This window comes from Dreissena polymorpha, chromosome 1, assembly GCF_020536995.1.
Source record: "Dreissena polymorpha isolate Duluth1 chromosome 1, UMN_Dpol_1.0, whole genome shotgun sequence".
Lineage (NCBI taxonomy): Eukaryota > Metazoa > Mollusca > Bivalvia > Myida > Dreissenidae > Dreissena > Dreissena polymorpha.
This window is the reverse complement of record NC_068355.1, coordinates 140,501,639-140,518,347: the sequence shown is the minus strand read 5'-3', so window position 1 is coordinate 140,518,347 and position 16,709 is coordinate 140,501,639. Positions and strand designations below refer to the sequence as shown.

The following is a 16,709-nucleotide window of genomic DNA, read 5'->3' as shown; positions in this document are numbered from 1 at the left end:
AGCCTAATAGCCGAAAACAAATGTGGAATATATTCAATAAATATTTTAATTGGTGCGGAAAGTGTTTCATAGCATTTCAACCCTCATTCACTTAGTAAAATAGTAAAAGTTACACCAACACCACATAGTATCTTTATTTTAATAACAACTTGTTTACAATGCAAACATACGCCCGATATTATTCAACTTACTAACGGAACATGCCACTTATCCGATCGCAGCGAAATTACAGTCATAAGAATGTGTCCTAATTCAAACTACAATGTTATACACAATACAATTTCAACTGCTACCATAAGACCAGATCGTCAGATACCACTGTAAAAACAATTTGTGCAGTGTAACCCTTTCTTTCCCTTTGCTCTAATCGACAATAACAACCTCCGCCATAAACGATTATATATCAATTTTATGTTTTGAGCATTTCTCAACAAAATAGACGCAAATTGATGTCCATTGTAACAGGTATTGTGTTTGTAACAATGTATTAGGTTGATTTAACTCGATTTTATGGACATATGTGTGACATTATTTTTTTACATTGATTTTAATTTTACAAAGAAGTACTATGAGCTGTACGTATGTACTCATAAAAGCTCAGAGCATTCAAGAAGAACTAACAGACTGGCAATCCTTTTTAGTGACGTAGCTCGGTAGCTCAGGTAGCTAATAGTTAATTAATACTGTAAATGTTTTGATTAATTCTCAAATAAGCATAATTAAATTTGAAATCGGAAACACACTCCCGAATTTTAATGTTAAACCGACGGTAACAAGAGCTTCAACTAAACATTGCTAATTTACATGTACTTTGTGTTGACCCTTTGTTCCGATAAAAGCGCGCGAAAGATATGTTGTCCTGTATAACCTCACGTCATGCGCATGGGAAACGTGCGTGTATTGACTGTTGTATTTAAACGTCGTAGCGCAAAGAAAATTGGGAGTCTTTTAAATTCGGTTAAAAGTTGCGTATTGCATTTTAAGACAATTATGTCGTGGGTGATTTAGAACTGACGTTTCCTCCGAAATAATTTTAAATCGTTACCTTGGTTACGGTCTTTAAGAAACATGTCAGTCATTAATGTGGATGATCGAAGATCGCGGTGGTGTAGTGGATGAGGTGTCCGCCTAGCGATCGGGAGTTCGTGGGTTCGCTCCCCACTCGGGGAGCATTCTCATTATCTCCTCCATAGACACCTAGTACTGGTTCTTCCCAGGAAACGGACTCGATAATGTCCCTCTGCCTATAATGCTCTAAAGGGCGCTTGGCAATATACATAGATAGATGTTACAATTACTATTCTGTCTGATGATTAAACAGAAAGTTTGGACACTCTGGATTTATTGTTGGGTGTTGTGAAAACACGCTCAGCAGGGCTATTTACCCATTGTGTAGACAGCAATTTTTTGACAAAAGGGATTAATATGACTATCCGAAACTTCGCTTATATTAAAGTCTTAACAGAAAATAAACGTTCGCCACACATTTTCGAAAAACTAATATTTTATTTGCAAAATTACAATAAACACGTGACAGATATTTTATAATAAGTAAAGTAATTAACAACTCTACATGGGAGTCGACAGACTTAAAGGGACTGTCAACCACGACGACGAAGAAAAACAAAGTTGTAAAATACCGTATTTTTTACAATTATTAGTTTATATTGATTAAGATATCACGACTGGTATATTACATTACTTGAACAAAGTTGTTGATTTTTCATATTTTCAGTAAATTTGGTAATAAATTTTACTGGGTATGTTAACAGGTAACTACCAGTTAACTATAAATAACGCCAGTAGATTGATCATCATCGACACGTGGTAAACCCAGGAATGCAAATTGTGCATGCGTAGTGAATTGTATATATTTTATATATAAAATGATCAATCTACTTGCGTTATTTATAGTGTGTATATCGTTATGTCACCTATTTTCGCGATGTACTTTTGATTTCACATCGCGAAATTTTATTACCGAATATACTGAAATTATGAACTTTTTTTCAAGTAATGTAATATACCAGTCGTGATATTTTATTTAAGAATTTTTATTTTTTCGTCATTCGTGGTTGACAGTCCCTTTAAAGGTGTCGCGTTAATGGAAATATGAAACACTGTTGTTATTGTAAATCACACACATTGCTAGTAACGTGAAATCTAATTAACCATAAATTGGCGTCTTCAGACGCATAATTGTTACAATGTTGTAAATGGCCATCAATGTAAACTTAAACATTAAAAGAGAAATTAATCTAGGTCCCCGTCGTGCGTCTCGGACGCATTCAAATCGGAAAACAAACGCATCATATCGAAGCACTCAGGACCCTACCGGCTTTTATTACATAAAGTAGCCTCTGGTATAGGTCACATAACCCCAATCAGGAACTCCTGTTTGCAGGGTTACATGCAGTCAGTTTGGTACTTAGCACACATTGTTCAGTGCATGCTGCATAGGATTTGTAAAATACATTGCAAATGGAATGTTTTTGTATCAATTTGAAGGTATATTAGTAAGCAATAAGAAAAAAGCCATTTTTGTGCTCTACTTTTTCTGTTGATCGATGGTTCCCGGCTTTGAAAGTAGGTCATACTATTTGAGCCCAAAATGGTCGCCTGCACAGCTGTCAAAACCGGTTTGCCTATTCTAAGGTGAATATTTTGAGTTACAACGTATAGAATTTAATGACATCCATTTTATCAAAATGTTATGCATTTATCTTTCCAATGATGTATGATGATATAGTGGGTCATTGCTTGATCATGGTAAAAATTGATATCGAACTTTAACTATTTTATATGTAATATAGCAGGAAATTAATTGCGCATGCGTAACCTATAACGTGGGCGCCATTTTGTTTTCGGACTTCTTTCGAGCAAAATGGCCGCGCCCATGGACAGTTATCAATTGAAGGAAAACAAAGTGCAAATCATATCCAATACTTAGGATAGCGATGCTTAAAGTATGCAGTGCAGTTAGGCTATAGATTGCCTCGATTTTAGACCAAAATTATTAACTCTCGGTCCCGGGAATTGAAGAGGAACAAGGAAAATTCGGACATCTAAGTTCTGTAGTAGCTATAACTTTGTTTATTAACTTCTTCCCATGGTTCGAGTTGTCGTCAGCAGTATTTCTATGAAACTAACAATACATATTTGGGTTTCATAGTTATAGTGCTTAAGACATGAATAACAATCATCTTCGAAGTGAAATTTTTTGGAGCAAGTTTGTGGTAAGCATTTATCCAACATTGTAAGATAAGCCTATATCTAATACTTTTTTGTCAACACAGATGCACATTAACTTTTCATGGTCAGTTTCCAAGACTTGCCATTCAACCATCTCAAGCATTCTTATTGTCTGGTCAAAACTACAAGTCCGTGGTCATCGTATGTTGTAAAGCTAGCATATATCATGTGTTTCAACTTTTTTTTAATAATTCATTTAATTGTCATTAAGCAAAAATATAAAACACTTGCTTTTGAAAATTGTGTAGGCAATTATTATTATTCTTTTTTTTTTTGGTATGGCCCAGCTGGACGACACAATAGTTGATATTTAATGTCCCTATCCAACCAGATTGGTTAAACCTGGAAGTAAATTAGTTAAGGTACTGTAATTCAGTACATCTCTTAGTCTTATTCATGAAAAAAAAACACAAAGAATTTAGAGCATTTTTACAGGATTTATTCTTTGGAACCAAATATTGCCCATTAAAAAATCAGCTCAATATTGGTGGAGTGTCAAAAAGTTGGTGTATCCAATAATACAACCCCAACTAAGATATTGTTCATTCAAATTTAATATAAGAATAGCATTCATGTACATTTAGCTACAATGACAAACCATTTTTATATTACCGAGTTTGGTCGAGATAACATGACCGGACAGAAGGAAGATAGGTTTTACTTAACTCTTCACTAGGGCTGAACCATGTTTGGTCTAGGTTACACTACCAGACACATTTAGGAAGGAAGTAAGGAAGGTTTTACTTAGTTCTTCGCTAGGGCTGAACAATGTTGGGTCTAGGTTACATGACCGGACACATTCGGGAAGGAAAGAAGGTAGGGAGGGAGGAAGGAAGGAAGGAAGGAAGGAAGGAAGGAAGGAAGGAAGGAAGGAAGGAAGGAAGGAAGGAAGGAAGGAAGGAAGGAAGGAAGGAAGGAAGGAAGGAAGGAAGGAAGGAAGGAAGGAAGGAAGGAAGGAAGGAAGGAAGGAAGGAAGGAAGGAAGGAAGGTTTTAGTAAATTCCTCACTAAGACTGAACCATGACTGAACCATGTTTTGTCTAGGTTACATGACCGAACACATTCGGGAAGACAGAAAGGTAGGTTTTACTAAATGTTTGACAAGGGCTGAACCATGTGTGGTCTGTGTTACACGATCACACACATTCGGGAAGGAAGGCAGGTTTTACTAAATTCTTCACTTGGGCTGGACCATGTTTGGTCCAGATAAATGACCGGACACATTCGGGAAGGAAGGTATGTTTTATTTGAGCCTCGCTCTGTGAATAGGGGGTTTTATGCATGTGCGTAAAATGTCGTCCCAGATTAGCCTGTGCAGTCCGCTGATCAGGGAGTAGGCGCATTTATTAAGTGAAGAATCTCAAACTAGATCTACATTAGAAATTGGAAAGATCCACAAACATAGTTTTCATAAACAAAGTTTTCATAAGCATTGTTTTTGAATTGATGTTTTGAAGATAAAACGCATATTGAAACAATAACAACAACAACATCTAATAGTTTCAACAAAGTATCAGACGAATATATGAACAACCAAAACTAAAAATGAACGTGATTTAGGGAATGTAAGAAATCCAGAAACCAACATAGTTTACGCCTCAGGGCTCGATCTAGAACGAATACTAATTCCTCATCATTTACATGTTTTTAAATTTTGTCTTTTACCCGATAGGTTGTAACTTGTCTTAATGTTTTGAATAATATTCCGGCTTTAATAAATATTACGATCGTGTGTTTCCATAGGATACAAACAAATGGTGTATAGCCACACCGATACGGTGGCCTGTAAGACAAATTCGTCTATGTTTTTTAAATGCTGGGCAAAATATATGTTCTTGATTCAATGTTAGTCGGAAGAGATTTCACTCGAACCGCGTCCCTCTGACATAGATCCCAGATAAGAGCCCTGCAAATCCGTTTTAGGGGCCATACTTCATTGACCCTTTCCTGTAACTGGTCATCTGCCATTTCGTAATACTTCTTGAAATGATGTGGAGGATTCCGAGAATAATCCTTCTTCAGTATTTTCAATGTATTAATTACGCATGCGCGAGTCATAAACAACGACAATGACAAAATAGTTGTGACGTCATTAGTATGGTCTTTTGGCGTCTGTCTGAGACTGAGCTCCTTCAAACTCTTGTACAACGTATCGAAAAACGTATTTATCACATATTTGCCGTTCTCCATCTTGGCGTTTGGATCCGCACCCTGCCTAAGGAAATATTTAAATGTGTCCGTGTTGACGCCAAGTTTGACGCTCGACATCGCCAACTGGTGCAAAACTGTGCCGATCTGTTTGCAGTCTTGATCCCCCAGTTTCCATTGGGTCTCGAGCTTTACCCCACCATGAACTAGAACCTCCGAGACATGGACCACGAACTGGGATGCCAAATTGTTTGATTGTAGATACTCGGAGTAAAACTCCGTCGTTTCAAATAAACAGTTCATGGCGGAGCTGTATGCCACCCTATCGTGAACAGATTTGATTCCTTTATCATTGAGTTTCTTTTCATTCGCAACTTCATCAAAGTTCGGGTTCGCTCCAGCCTCAAGAAGCATTCGGAGAGCTGACAAATAATGCCTCGTGTTCGTATAATCGTGAATGCACAGCGAATTCCTGATAAGACTGTACATCGGATACGTATTAGGGGGCGAAGCATTGTTGACGTCATATTTGTGACGTATCAATACTTTCGTCACATCTTGTAAGCGACGATAGCCGTCAGCTCCGAAATCTGCTGCATTGCTGAACGTAAACAACATGTGGAAAAAGTTCCTTTTTCCAAACATGTCGTCTGTTTTAAACTTCATTTGGAGCAGAATGTCTAAACAATCGGCGCTTGCTTTCTTGAGAGAAACCTCGATCGCTTTCTTGATATCCTCCAAGCCAGGTTTGTCCTTCTTGATTATAAAGCTGACGGCAACCTGTGACTGAGCGAGGCATGCGAGCGCTACATACGGGTACTTTGCGAACGCCGGATGTTCCTTGATGACGCACTGGTCTAGAATCTGCTTCACACATGCCAGCTGGCCCGCCTCCGCAGCGACGTCTAGCGGCGTCATCTGAAAATAAACATGTATAGTGAATGTGAAGGAATTGAACTTAAGACAAACACAAGTTTTACGTTATTGTTTTTCTCCACGGACGTGCAGTTTTGCAAAGAAGCGACACATAAAAAACATATCAGTCATATAAAGTTGGCTTCTTCCACTCTGGCTTTGGTTCCATTTGAAGTAGTAAACGACCCGGACTCAAAACTGTGAAAAGAAGACATTTTTAATACTTAAATGTTATTAATCCCATGATGTTCCAAGTTGAATGTTAATGAGTTAAGGCACAAAATTAGAGTTATTTACTGTTATTTCTGGGAAGGGAGATAAATCAAAAGCGCTTATTAAAAGATTGAAAATATTGATTATCTTCCTTTATTTGGGCTATAAAGTCTACTGCAATTGTGGATCATTTTCTTTACGTAGATTTGAAGAACTTTAAAAAGTTGATCGACACAAAGATCATCTGGGCCCTTATTTGTTCATAATCAGAGCTTTCGGAATGAGCGATCATGTTTATGTAAGTCTCTAATCCATGTGTTTCGTTTCAATATTCTCCCAATGAATACACAATTCCCTTGGTGTTCACAGTTTAATAAGATAATAGGTCTATATACCAATGTCACCATGTAGTAAATGTTCTCAAACAACAATGCGCGAAATTTGAAATTGACATATTGAGTTGTTATTTAGAAATTATAGTTATAAAACAGTTGTGGAAGGGTGTATGATTTCAAATTAGCATCGCTCAGGGAAAGCGTGGCTTAATGCATTTGCGTAAAATGTCGTTCCAGATTAGCATGTGCAATCCGCACAGGTTTATCAGAGACGACACCATAAACGCGGAACGAGGGACGAAATTTAACGCACATGCATTAAGCCCCGTATTCCCAGAGTGAGGCTCAAATTTATTGCAACCAACGCGGATTCATACTTCTCGTGTCCCGTCTGTCGCATCAGCGCCGTCCAGCCTGTATGTGAGTTTAGTGAAGGGTCGGTTGTCGTCCTTCCGGTACTGCAGGATGATGTTCAGGCACGTCCGGTGACCCAGCAGACATGCCAGGTGCGGGTACAGGTTGCTACGGGGCACGAACGGGGCCTTGAAGTTGAAACAGATTTGAACATTTTCAAACATGTCCAACTGGAACAGTTTTTGCAGAATTACGGTCCTTGTCTTTTTGTTCCCTATAATATGTATTTTTTCACAAATTGTGTGCACTAATCTTCGCTCTGACTGCATAACGGATTTCGCAAATCTCATAGCTTAATAAACTAATTATGTAAGTGTTCATCACGGAATGCTTGTTAGCTGCGACCACAGAATATATATGCAAATAAACGTTTTTTTTTTACTGATTGGTGAAAATTTGCTAAAAAAGGTCACAGCCGAACAACCACAATCTTAAGACAGAAATTTGTAGATGTTCCAATTGTGTTGTAACTAACCAGCATGGTACCATCTTTGCTTAACAAGTATGTATTATATATACAGACGATTGTTTTTGTACCGTCCTTTTTAACTGAGAGTTGGGTGCGTCCAAACTTTTGTCTTGTGGGCATCAGTGGCTGTGACAAATCATTTTTGAGTCATTAATGCATTTTACATCAGGAGTAAAATCGCCCAACATTGCAGGGCAAATTCCATTTTACAGCTCAAAAGGAAGAATTCGTTATGTAATAGTATCATATATGAGCCTTGTTCAGGGAAAACTGAGCATAATGCATTTGCGCACAGTGTCGCCCCAGATTAGCCTGTGTAGTTCGCACAGGCTAATCAGGCACTACACTTTTCGAATAAAACTGGATTTTCATCTACAGAGATCTCCTTAAAAAATAATTCAATAAAGCGGAAAGGGTCATCCCTAATTAGCCGTAGGGACTACAATGCTTATTTAAGCCAAGTTTTCCTATAACGCGACTCATATTGTAGGCCAAAGAAATCAACCTGAAAGTATCCTTGCTTCAGAAGGTACTCGACAGCCTCGCCCCGGTTCAGAATGATCACGTGATGCATGAGGTCAAGTTCATTTTCATCCACCCAGCTCATGACGTCATCTTTTGTTGTCTTCCCGAGAACTCCTCCCGCCTTGGCTGGTTCCAGGTTCTTTTTCAAAGCCTCCAGAAATTGCTGAACGACTTTACCTGCCGTTTCTGAGGCTGGGCCTTTATGTCGATTAACCCTGTAATTAAAAGATTGAAGTAAGCGTGGCTGTTTACCGTTCATCGTCGTCGAGATTTATTTGTAGAAAAAAACACCGTATTCAATCTAACTGCGAGTAGATACGATACATAAATAGAGTATACCTTTACTATAGACATTCCGACAGAGAAAACGACATAATTATAACATTAAGTATAGTTATCGATCAAAACAAGTAGGTCCATGGCCATGAATGTGGAAACAAGTTCAATAACTTACAGTTTATGAAATATCCATTCAATTACGGAAGTTACGGATTTTGTAGCGACTTTTAACGAAAGATTACATATTAAGAGTTTTCAACTTTATGATATTTGTAAGCATTCGACAGAGCGATTAAAATTAACCGGTTAACTTCAACCTTTTCATCTGCTCAGTGAATACCATAACCTTTATTGCCATATTTTTTCTATATTAATGTGCATAGGCACATTATAATTTTATCATAAAATGCATCTTCCTAAGTTGATTCCATATTCCAAAACACCTGATAGGATAAAGAGTATGAGCTGAGTTGAGTTGCTTAAAACAAGTTTAAAAGCACACACTTATATTTATGTGTGGCAATCATCGTCAATATTTTTTCGAAAGGACAGGATTGTTATTTTGATTGCCTGTGTTTTAATTTATTAAATGATGCTTTCTGGGGAAAAAAGGCTTAATGCATGTGCTTAAACCATTTATGCCTAGCGTCTAGCAAAAATGCTTTGGCAAACAGCGTAGACCCAGATGAGACGCCGCATGATGCGGCGTCTCATCAGGGTCAGCGCATTTTGTTTAAAGGAATTTATGTAAGAAATATTCTAAATGTAGAAATAAAAATGTTCTAGACATCCCTATTTTTTGGAAATAAATTGATCCAATTTACAAGGATGGGAGAGTCCACTAGGCATAAATGGGTTAAAGTGGCGTATCATATTACCCTGCGCAGTCCGCACATGCCAACCAGGGATAACACTTCCGCATAAACTGGATGTTCGGTACAGAGACTTCCTTTAAATGAAACACTACCATAAAAGCGGAAAGTGTCGTCGGAAATTGGCATGAGCGTACTGCACAGGCTAATCTGGGACGACACTTTACGAACATGCATAAAGCCTCGTTTTTTTTTAGGGCGAGGATCAATTTTATTTACCGAGGCACATCGCTATGCGTAAAACGTAAACCCCAAATCGCTTACCGTTGCCAATATTTGATGAAGAGTTTCTCTTTTCACTTACCCGCTCTTGTCGAATTCTTTCGACGCTCGGGACATGTCGATTGATTATTGAACGTAAACCACCTTAGCCTCTGAAAGAAGGTTTATTTATCTGAAGTACCTCCGTTTTACACATTTTCTTATCGTGGCATACACAAAGTTCGATCTTTTAGATACGTCTGGTTGCTTATATTTATTACTGCGGTACTTAAAAGAAAGAGCGCCGTACATTTTTATCAAGATATATACATTTTAAAATAGTAGTTAGATTTTTGTCCCTGTTCTCAGTATTTTTAATGACTCATATATTGTGGTTATTACACCACAAGTTCCTATACATGGTTACATTTCACATCTTGTAAGTCATATTTTAATTATGTGCGTTACTGTTCAACAAATAACACACTTATACTATTTATTGCTTTATCCATATATTAAATCCATGATTATCTAATTAATGAAAATTGAGTCAATCAAATATTAAGCAATTACATTTTTGCAGAAAGTATACATTTATATAGGCTTAAGAGCGTTCATTTTAGAACTGAACTGTGTTTTCTTTGAATGCAAACGAGTATGCAGTATCAATGTGAGCCTTGTTCTGGGAAAACGGGGCTTAATGCACGTGTGTAAAGAGCCGTCCCAAATTAGCTTGTTTAGTCAGCACAAGCTAATCAGAGACGATGCTTGCCGCAGTGACTGGATTTTCGTTTAGAAGAGACTTCCTTAAAACGAACAATTCCATAAAACAGGAAAGTGACGTTGTTGGGACGACGCTTTTCGCACATGCATGAAGCCCCGTTTTCCAGATTTTAAGTAATAAGACGAAGGCAATATGCAATTAATATAGTTTAAAAACAGATGAGGACAATGGTCATATGTTTTCCGGCAAATCTTATTAAGAAATAAGCATACAAGAAACAAATTGCTTACTGATGAATTGGGTTATAAAATGGCAAAATTAAATAAAACTATTTAAATATATTTTCATATTACTAAACAAGAGAACGTATTTAAAGATAACGAATAAAACAAATATTAGTATTCTTACCTTGTTATGGATTTCCCACTAACTGATTTGCTATTCAAGAGTTAGTTTGTACATCAAGGCTACACTTAACGTATTGGAATAACCTGCACGATGGCAGTAGGATTAATAATTGGTTAAAGGTAGATCAACACGATTTAAATACTAATACCGGAGAAGACGTAGAGGATCAGATATGAGCGACGTTCTGGGAAAACGGGGCTTAATGCATGTGTTCTGCTGTTATAGTATTTTTGGTATAAGGGCAGCCTCTTCTTCGCGAAAATCCAGTTAAGGCGGAAAGTGTCGCCCCTGATTAGCCTGTGCGGACTTTACAGGCTAGGCTGGGATTAAAGTTAACAAACATGCATTAACTCCTGTTTGACAAGAACGAGACTCATATGGTCGTGATATTGAAATAATTATCTGATGATGTACATACTGAGTAAGCTCGAGCCAGCTATGCATGTGGTGTCAATTAGTCAATAGAAGCTTACTTGAAAGATTCTTAAATAATATAATAATGCCGGTTTCATGAATATGTATATATGTATCTATATATTTATAAAATAACTCAACCTTTTGACAGGTCAGATTCGAATGTAAATTTCAGTTTCGTCCTCTAAATGAGAAAACATTAAGAGTTTTATTTAACGTTATGCAAGTTAAAGGTATATCCTGTTTGGGCAACTGACGTAATGCAAGTAAAAGTTTTGTCCTGTTTGGCCAACTGACGTAATGCAAGTAAAAGTTGTATCCTGTTTGGCCAACTGATATTTGCACAGATAACCGATAAAGGCATGATACAAATCTCATCAGTTTGAAATCACGATCATGCTTTCGAAAGATTGAGCTGAATATGTGAAAATCGATACACGAATCATTTATACTACATGATCAAACGTATGAAAATGAAAAGAAAAAAAAATGAAATTTTGTTAACGCTTTCTGCGTCAATTGAGGTTGTTCTTCCTCTTCCATTAGGTGCGTCGAGATCCATCCTCGTCATTGTTGTAGCATCGTTCTGAAAAACGGGGTTTAATGCTTTTGCGTAAAGTTTCGTCCCAGATAAAACTTAGCAGTCCGTACAGACTCATCATGGACCACATTTTCCGCATACGCTGGATTTTCGTTTAGAAGAGCCTTTCCTTACACGGCGACCTTTACCAAGCCATCTGGACGACTTACCAGCAGCAGTTATGTCTGCTTGTGAGCTGGTTTGCAAATTCACTGTAGTCTCGGCTGGATTAAAGTTGGTTTCATGCATTTGCGTTAAGTGTCGTCCCAAATTAGCGTTAGCAAACTGCACATGCTAATCAGGGACGACACTTTCCGCTTCTTTGGAATTTTCCTTTAAGTGAGTTCTCTTCTAAAGAAAATTTACTTAAGCCCGAAAATGTCGTCCCTGATTAGCCGCTGCGGACTACACTGGCTCATTTGGGAAGACACTATAAGCATTTCCATTTAGCCCAGTTTTCCCTGAACGATGCTCAGACAGTCTTGGGGTCATGCCGAATGCACGTGGAATGGGTACATCGTGATGACTTTTTATGCATAAACCATAAGACGACTTTTCTATTAGCCCAGGCATGCATATATAATGAGGTATTTTATTGATATGCGCTCGTTTTGTGTTAGATGGTAATACAAAATTAAATAAAACACAGTCTTATTCGACCGTCGAATCCGTTAAGAAAGCTATTTGCTGTAGTGCAGTTTTCTTTTATTGTGAGAAAGCTAGTTTAAACTTATTTATTTTATCTTGATTACCTGGGTACAGAAACCAACCTCTCTGTCGTAGGTGTTGGATACCAATTCCATTTCTACACAACGACCAATTGACTTAATGGAATTATATACATTAAACTTTTATCAACAATGTATTCATTGTATTTTTACTTACATGTATGTGTATACGTACGTTTTCTCTGACTTTGAGACATTTTCCAGAATATAATCCCTTTCACTTTGTGGAATATTTCGATATTGTATAAACAACTCATTTACTCCCATGGTCATATCTAATGTTTGATAATGTTTGCATGCTTATTATTTAATACTAATGTGTTTTAAACGGTCATTAGTCTAAACGAGTTAAGCTTTATTAAGCCCATAATGTTTGTTTAAAGTTTAATGATCATAAGTAGTTAGCGATATTCAGATTGTATTGAACTTGAAAACAGTTAACCGATAACTTAGTGTCGCGACCTGCATCTTTTACTGTATGATAATACCAGTTGTTCATATTTTATTAGATAAGATTATACACGGATAGATAAAATGTTTTAACTGACATTTAATATGAGACGGGATAACTTATGGCTTGATGGTCGGCATTGTTCGTGAATTTTTCTAATTATTACATTATTAATTCTAATAAAATCAATGTTTGATATTTAACTTTACCGGGTCAAACCATTACATTTGTTTGTGATAAAGATGTACCGTTATGTATTTAAGTGGTGCACCAAAATAGTTCATGGTACAATGATATATGTTAAGGAGAGCTACGGCATGTTGTTACTTATCAGAAAAGTTACTTATTTACACGATATGAAGTTTGTGATTGTCACGTGTGCAATTTATTTATGTTTACTATATTGCCAATAATTTCACATTTGGTATTTTCTAAATGCATGTAAATACAAAAACAGCTCCTTCATAGCCTACGAGCCTTTGAAATTCTTCTGAGTGTTAAGCATATGGTAGGCCCTATCGCCCATTTTACAATCCCCTCCCTATTACCGAGAAAAGACTCAAGAAAAGACGAAAATAATAAGAGTAAACGCCACCTCTTTTGCATTTTCTCCATAGCATGTCGACTAGACGCCAATGTGATTGTTAAGTCAAAATCATCTAATTGCTTTCTTTTAAATTCAGACATGTACACATTTACAAAGGTCCTAAAGTTTTAAAATCCGTTGTCATTTTGTTTTTCTGTACGTTTGTGGATGAGATGCTCTTTGCTGAATCGCACTGCATTGTCCAAATTTTACATTCTACATATATTTAAAAAAGACTACAACATAAAAGCCCGATTTACCCTCTAGAATCCCCAATCGTTTGCATAAAAAACTATCGGTTCTAAACGACACATAGGAACTTTTAAGTATCGTTTGGCTCGTTTAGTGTGTCTTCAAGAAGATGTGGTGCCAGTGATTTACGGCCTTGATAAAATATCGCTGTCCATATACAGGCAAGCTTATATGTCAGTGCGATGGGCTACACATCCGAGTATATTGGGGTCGATTCCCAGTCTTGCCACATACGATGTGCGCGGATTGGTCATACAATCACTAGAATTACCACTCAATCCGTTGATTCAAGCAAGTCAATCTTGATTAGTATCTCTTAATCCTGATCTGAAAATGGACAATATAGCATGATGGTTGTACTTAGCATGGACTGATTTAGCAAGTTAACATTTGTTATCATTAGGTCACAGTATTCTAATTACAATCCTCATGTAATTTAATTAAAAATCTTCAACTTTCCAAAATATAAAGTCAACATTTTGCACGTTGGGACCCCCATGATTTTTTTACAGAGCACTCTGAGATCAGCTCATTTTAGAAATAAAAATATTATCTCATGCGACATGTTTGAAAGAACTTGACACGTACCAAAGTTCACTGTTTTTGTTTACTTTTTTTCCTGCTCCGTTTTACCAATTTTAAAACATAACAGTGATTTCTTATTGGACATCAATTCTTTCCCTGCACACATATCGAAAAAAATAATAGCTCTAACATAAGAAGTGTCATTTACTGACAAATGTCCAGTAAACCAAGATTATTTATTAGAGATTATGCATATCTTAAGTATGTTATATACTGTAAGCATAACAGGTCGCCGTGGCGTAATGGATATGGATTCGCCTAGCGATAGGGATGTAACGGGCTCGATCCCATATGTGGGGACGTTCTTAAGATTTCACCCATGGACACCAACTCCTGGTTCTAGTCACATGACACGGACTCGAGAGCGTTTCAATTAAGCCTTGCGCTTTCTATGCAATCGATCCAAAATAAATAATTGTTATGTTTAAACTACCCGTTTTCACGGTGTGTAGTGTCCGTGCCTTGTACGAGAATGCGTGCATTAATCGATTAAGCATGTTAAGTTAGTTATGTGTAACCGACGCAATAAACAAAGCAGGCCATTCATATGTTGCAACAGAAATCAAATCACTTTTAATTTCTGATAATGTTTTCCAGAACAAAGTCGTGTATTTTAAGAAGTTTGTTCAAGGAGTTTTCCAGAAACAATTTAAACCACAAACAAAACTATTGCACCCTTCCATGTTCTCCAGGTAATGTCCAGTTAGCTTATTTTTGTAAATGTTAGTGTTTTTCGGATAACATATTCGGACTATATAATTTCAGGTCCAAATGGTCGTTACTCAAAAATTGTGTGGAATATGACCGGCTTATGGCCACAACAGTGATGGAAAATCGGTCCAATTTAATACATCAATACTAGGTTAATGAAACATGTAGAGACCCTGATCTTTCGTCAACAATATTAAGCTCTGGTGGTAGGGGTCTGCTTTTTTGTCTGTGACAATATTGTCTGTGACAATGCTCTTGTTCAATATACAATAGAAGGTTGCTGGGTCAGATAAACCATTCTTAATGAAATATGAAAAGACACTTATTTGTGCCAGGCTATGCAAGTTGAATTTTATTGAAAAATGAAGTAAACCTGGGTTGAAATGTGTGCACTGTGCTGGAAACATGAGCACAGCGCTCTACAAAGCTTACTCTTATCCAGGTTAATTACACAACCATCACACTGTTACTTCTATAAGTCTATATTCTGCTATTGATCATTATCAGGTTATTTTCAGTTGTGATAAACTAGGTTTCCAGGAATTCTAGAAATTTAATACATATGTCTTTGCTCTGTGAAAAGGGGTTTTCATGCATATGTGTAAAGTGTCCCAGATAAGCCTGTGCAGACCACAAAGGCTAATAAGGGACAACACTTTCCACTTTTATGATCTTTTTGGTTTCAAGAAAGTCTCCTCTTAGCAAAAATCTAGTTTAGGCCGAAAGTGTCATCCCTGATTAGACTGTGCAGATTACACAGGCTTATCTGGGACAACACTTTCTTTAAGCACATGTATTAAACCCCCTTTTCACAGAGCATGGCCCATATTTTATGTCATTTCAGCACATGGAAATGCTATACAAGTATTAAAGACATTGATGATCAACTTCATTGTAGAAAATGATTTGATTTTTTTTTACTTTTGGGGAGTCTGCAATTTTATCCTTTGGAAGTTGTGCAGATTAAGCCCCATCTAAAAAGAAACACTTAATTCTCATTAAATATAATAAATATTTACCAAGTAGTTCACTAATGTGGCTGGTCATTTGTATGGCATTATGAGATTTTACACTAAACTTCTTAAATATCATAACTAAACATATAATTAGTTAGCTTAAGACTAATTGTTGCTCAAAGCTGGCAAAAAATTTGCTGATCACCAGATGTCAATTTATACCCTTGTTAATGTCAAAAGCAAAGACTTCTGATTCATAAACAAATATGTTTTATCAAGATCCAGTGAGTTACACACAGCGCACCACAACCTGTGGATCTCTGAGACGGGCAGATATCGGCAAGATCGTCCGCCTGTGTGGCTGGCTGCAGTACCAGCGACAGGAAAAGTTTCTAGTGCTGAGAGACTGGCATGGCCTCACTCAGATGATAGTCCCCACAGACAAAGTAAGTTCATGATTACCACTTAGATACGTATTAAACCCTTTACCACTTAGGTATGTATTAAACCATTTACCTGTTTAATACGTATTTTGACACATGTAGTCCCATAGAAAGTGAAATTTAATAAAATACCTTTCTTACTAAATTCAAGTTTTAAAAGCTTCATTTCCAATCCTTAGATACTGATGAGCAGAAAACAGCATAAAACCTGAACAAACTGCGAGTGACTCGCAGGCTGTTCTGGGTTTA

At 36.9% G+C, this 16,709-nt stretch overlaps 2 protein-coding genes across 4 annotated transcripts in view; one reads left to right on the top strand and one right to left on the bottom strand.

Annotated features, from left to right (window-relative positions):
- The first annotated feature begins 366 nt into the window (after positions 1 to 366).
- The window catches only part of LOC127852696 (aspartate--tRNA ligase, mitochondrial-like), a 36,361-nt gene continuing 20,018 nt past the window's right edge, over positions 367 to 16,709 (top strand). Inside the window, exons 1-2 of one of the 2 annotated variants that reach the window (XM_052386657.1) lie at positions 367 to 465; positions 16,297 to 16,463. In XM_052386657.1, the coding sequence (XP_052242617.1) occupies positions 450 to 465; positions 16,297 to 16,463 (183 nt within the window). In that variant the 5' untranslated portion in view covers positions 367 to 449. Of the gene's footprint in view, positions 466 to 14,855; positions 15,043 to 16,296; positions 16,464 to 16,709 lie in introns of those variants that run through there. The other variant, XM_052386649.1, reaches the window with a different exon arrangement.
- LOC127852713 (uncharacterized) lies at positions 3,677 to 12,903 on the bottom strand. Of its 2 annotated transcripts, none has more exons than XM_052386675.1 (5): positions 12,634 to 12,903; positions 9,726 to 9,795; positions 8,251 to 8,485; positions 7,240 to 7,404; positions 3,677 to 6,317 (listed from the first exon to the last, which is right to left on the bottom strand). In XM_052386675.1, the coding sequence occupies exons 2-5, from the start codon at positions 9,758 to 9,760 to the stop codon at positions 5,061 to 5,063; spliced, it is 1,692 nt and encodes a 563-aa protein (XP_052242635.1). In that variant the 5' UTR covers positions 9,761 to 9,795; positions 12,634 to 12,903; the 3' UTR covers positions 3,677 to 5,060. The 2 variants fall into 2 exon arrangements, with proteins under 2 accessions (XP_052242635.1, XP_052242628.1); XM_052386668.1 differs by lacking the exon at positions 12,634 to 12,903 and adding an exon at positions 10,755 to 10,908.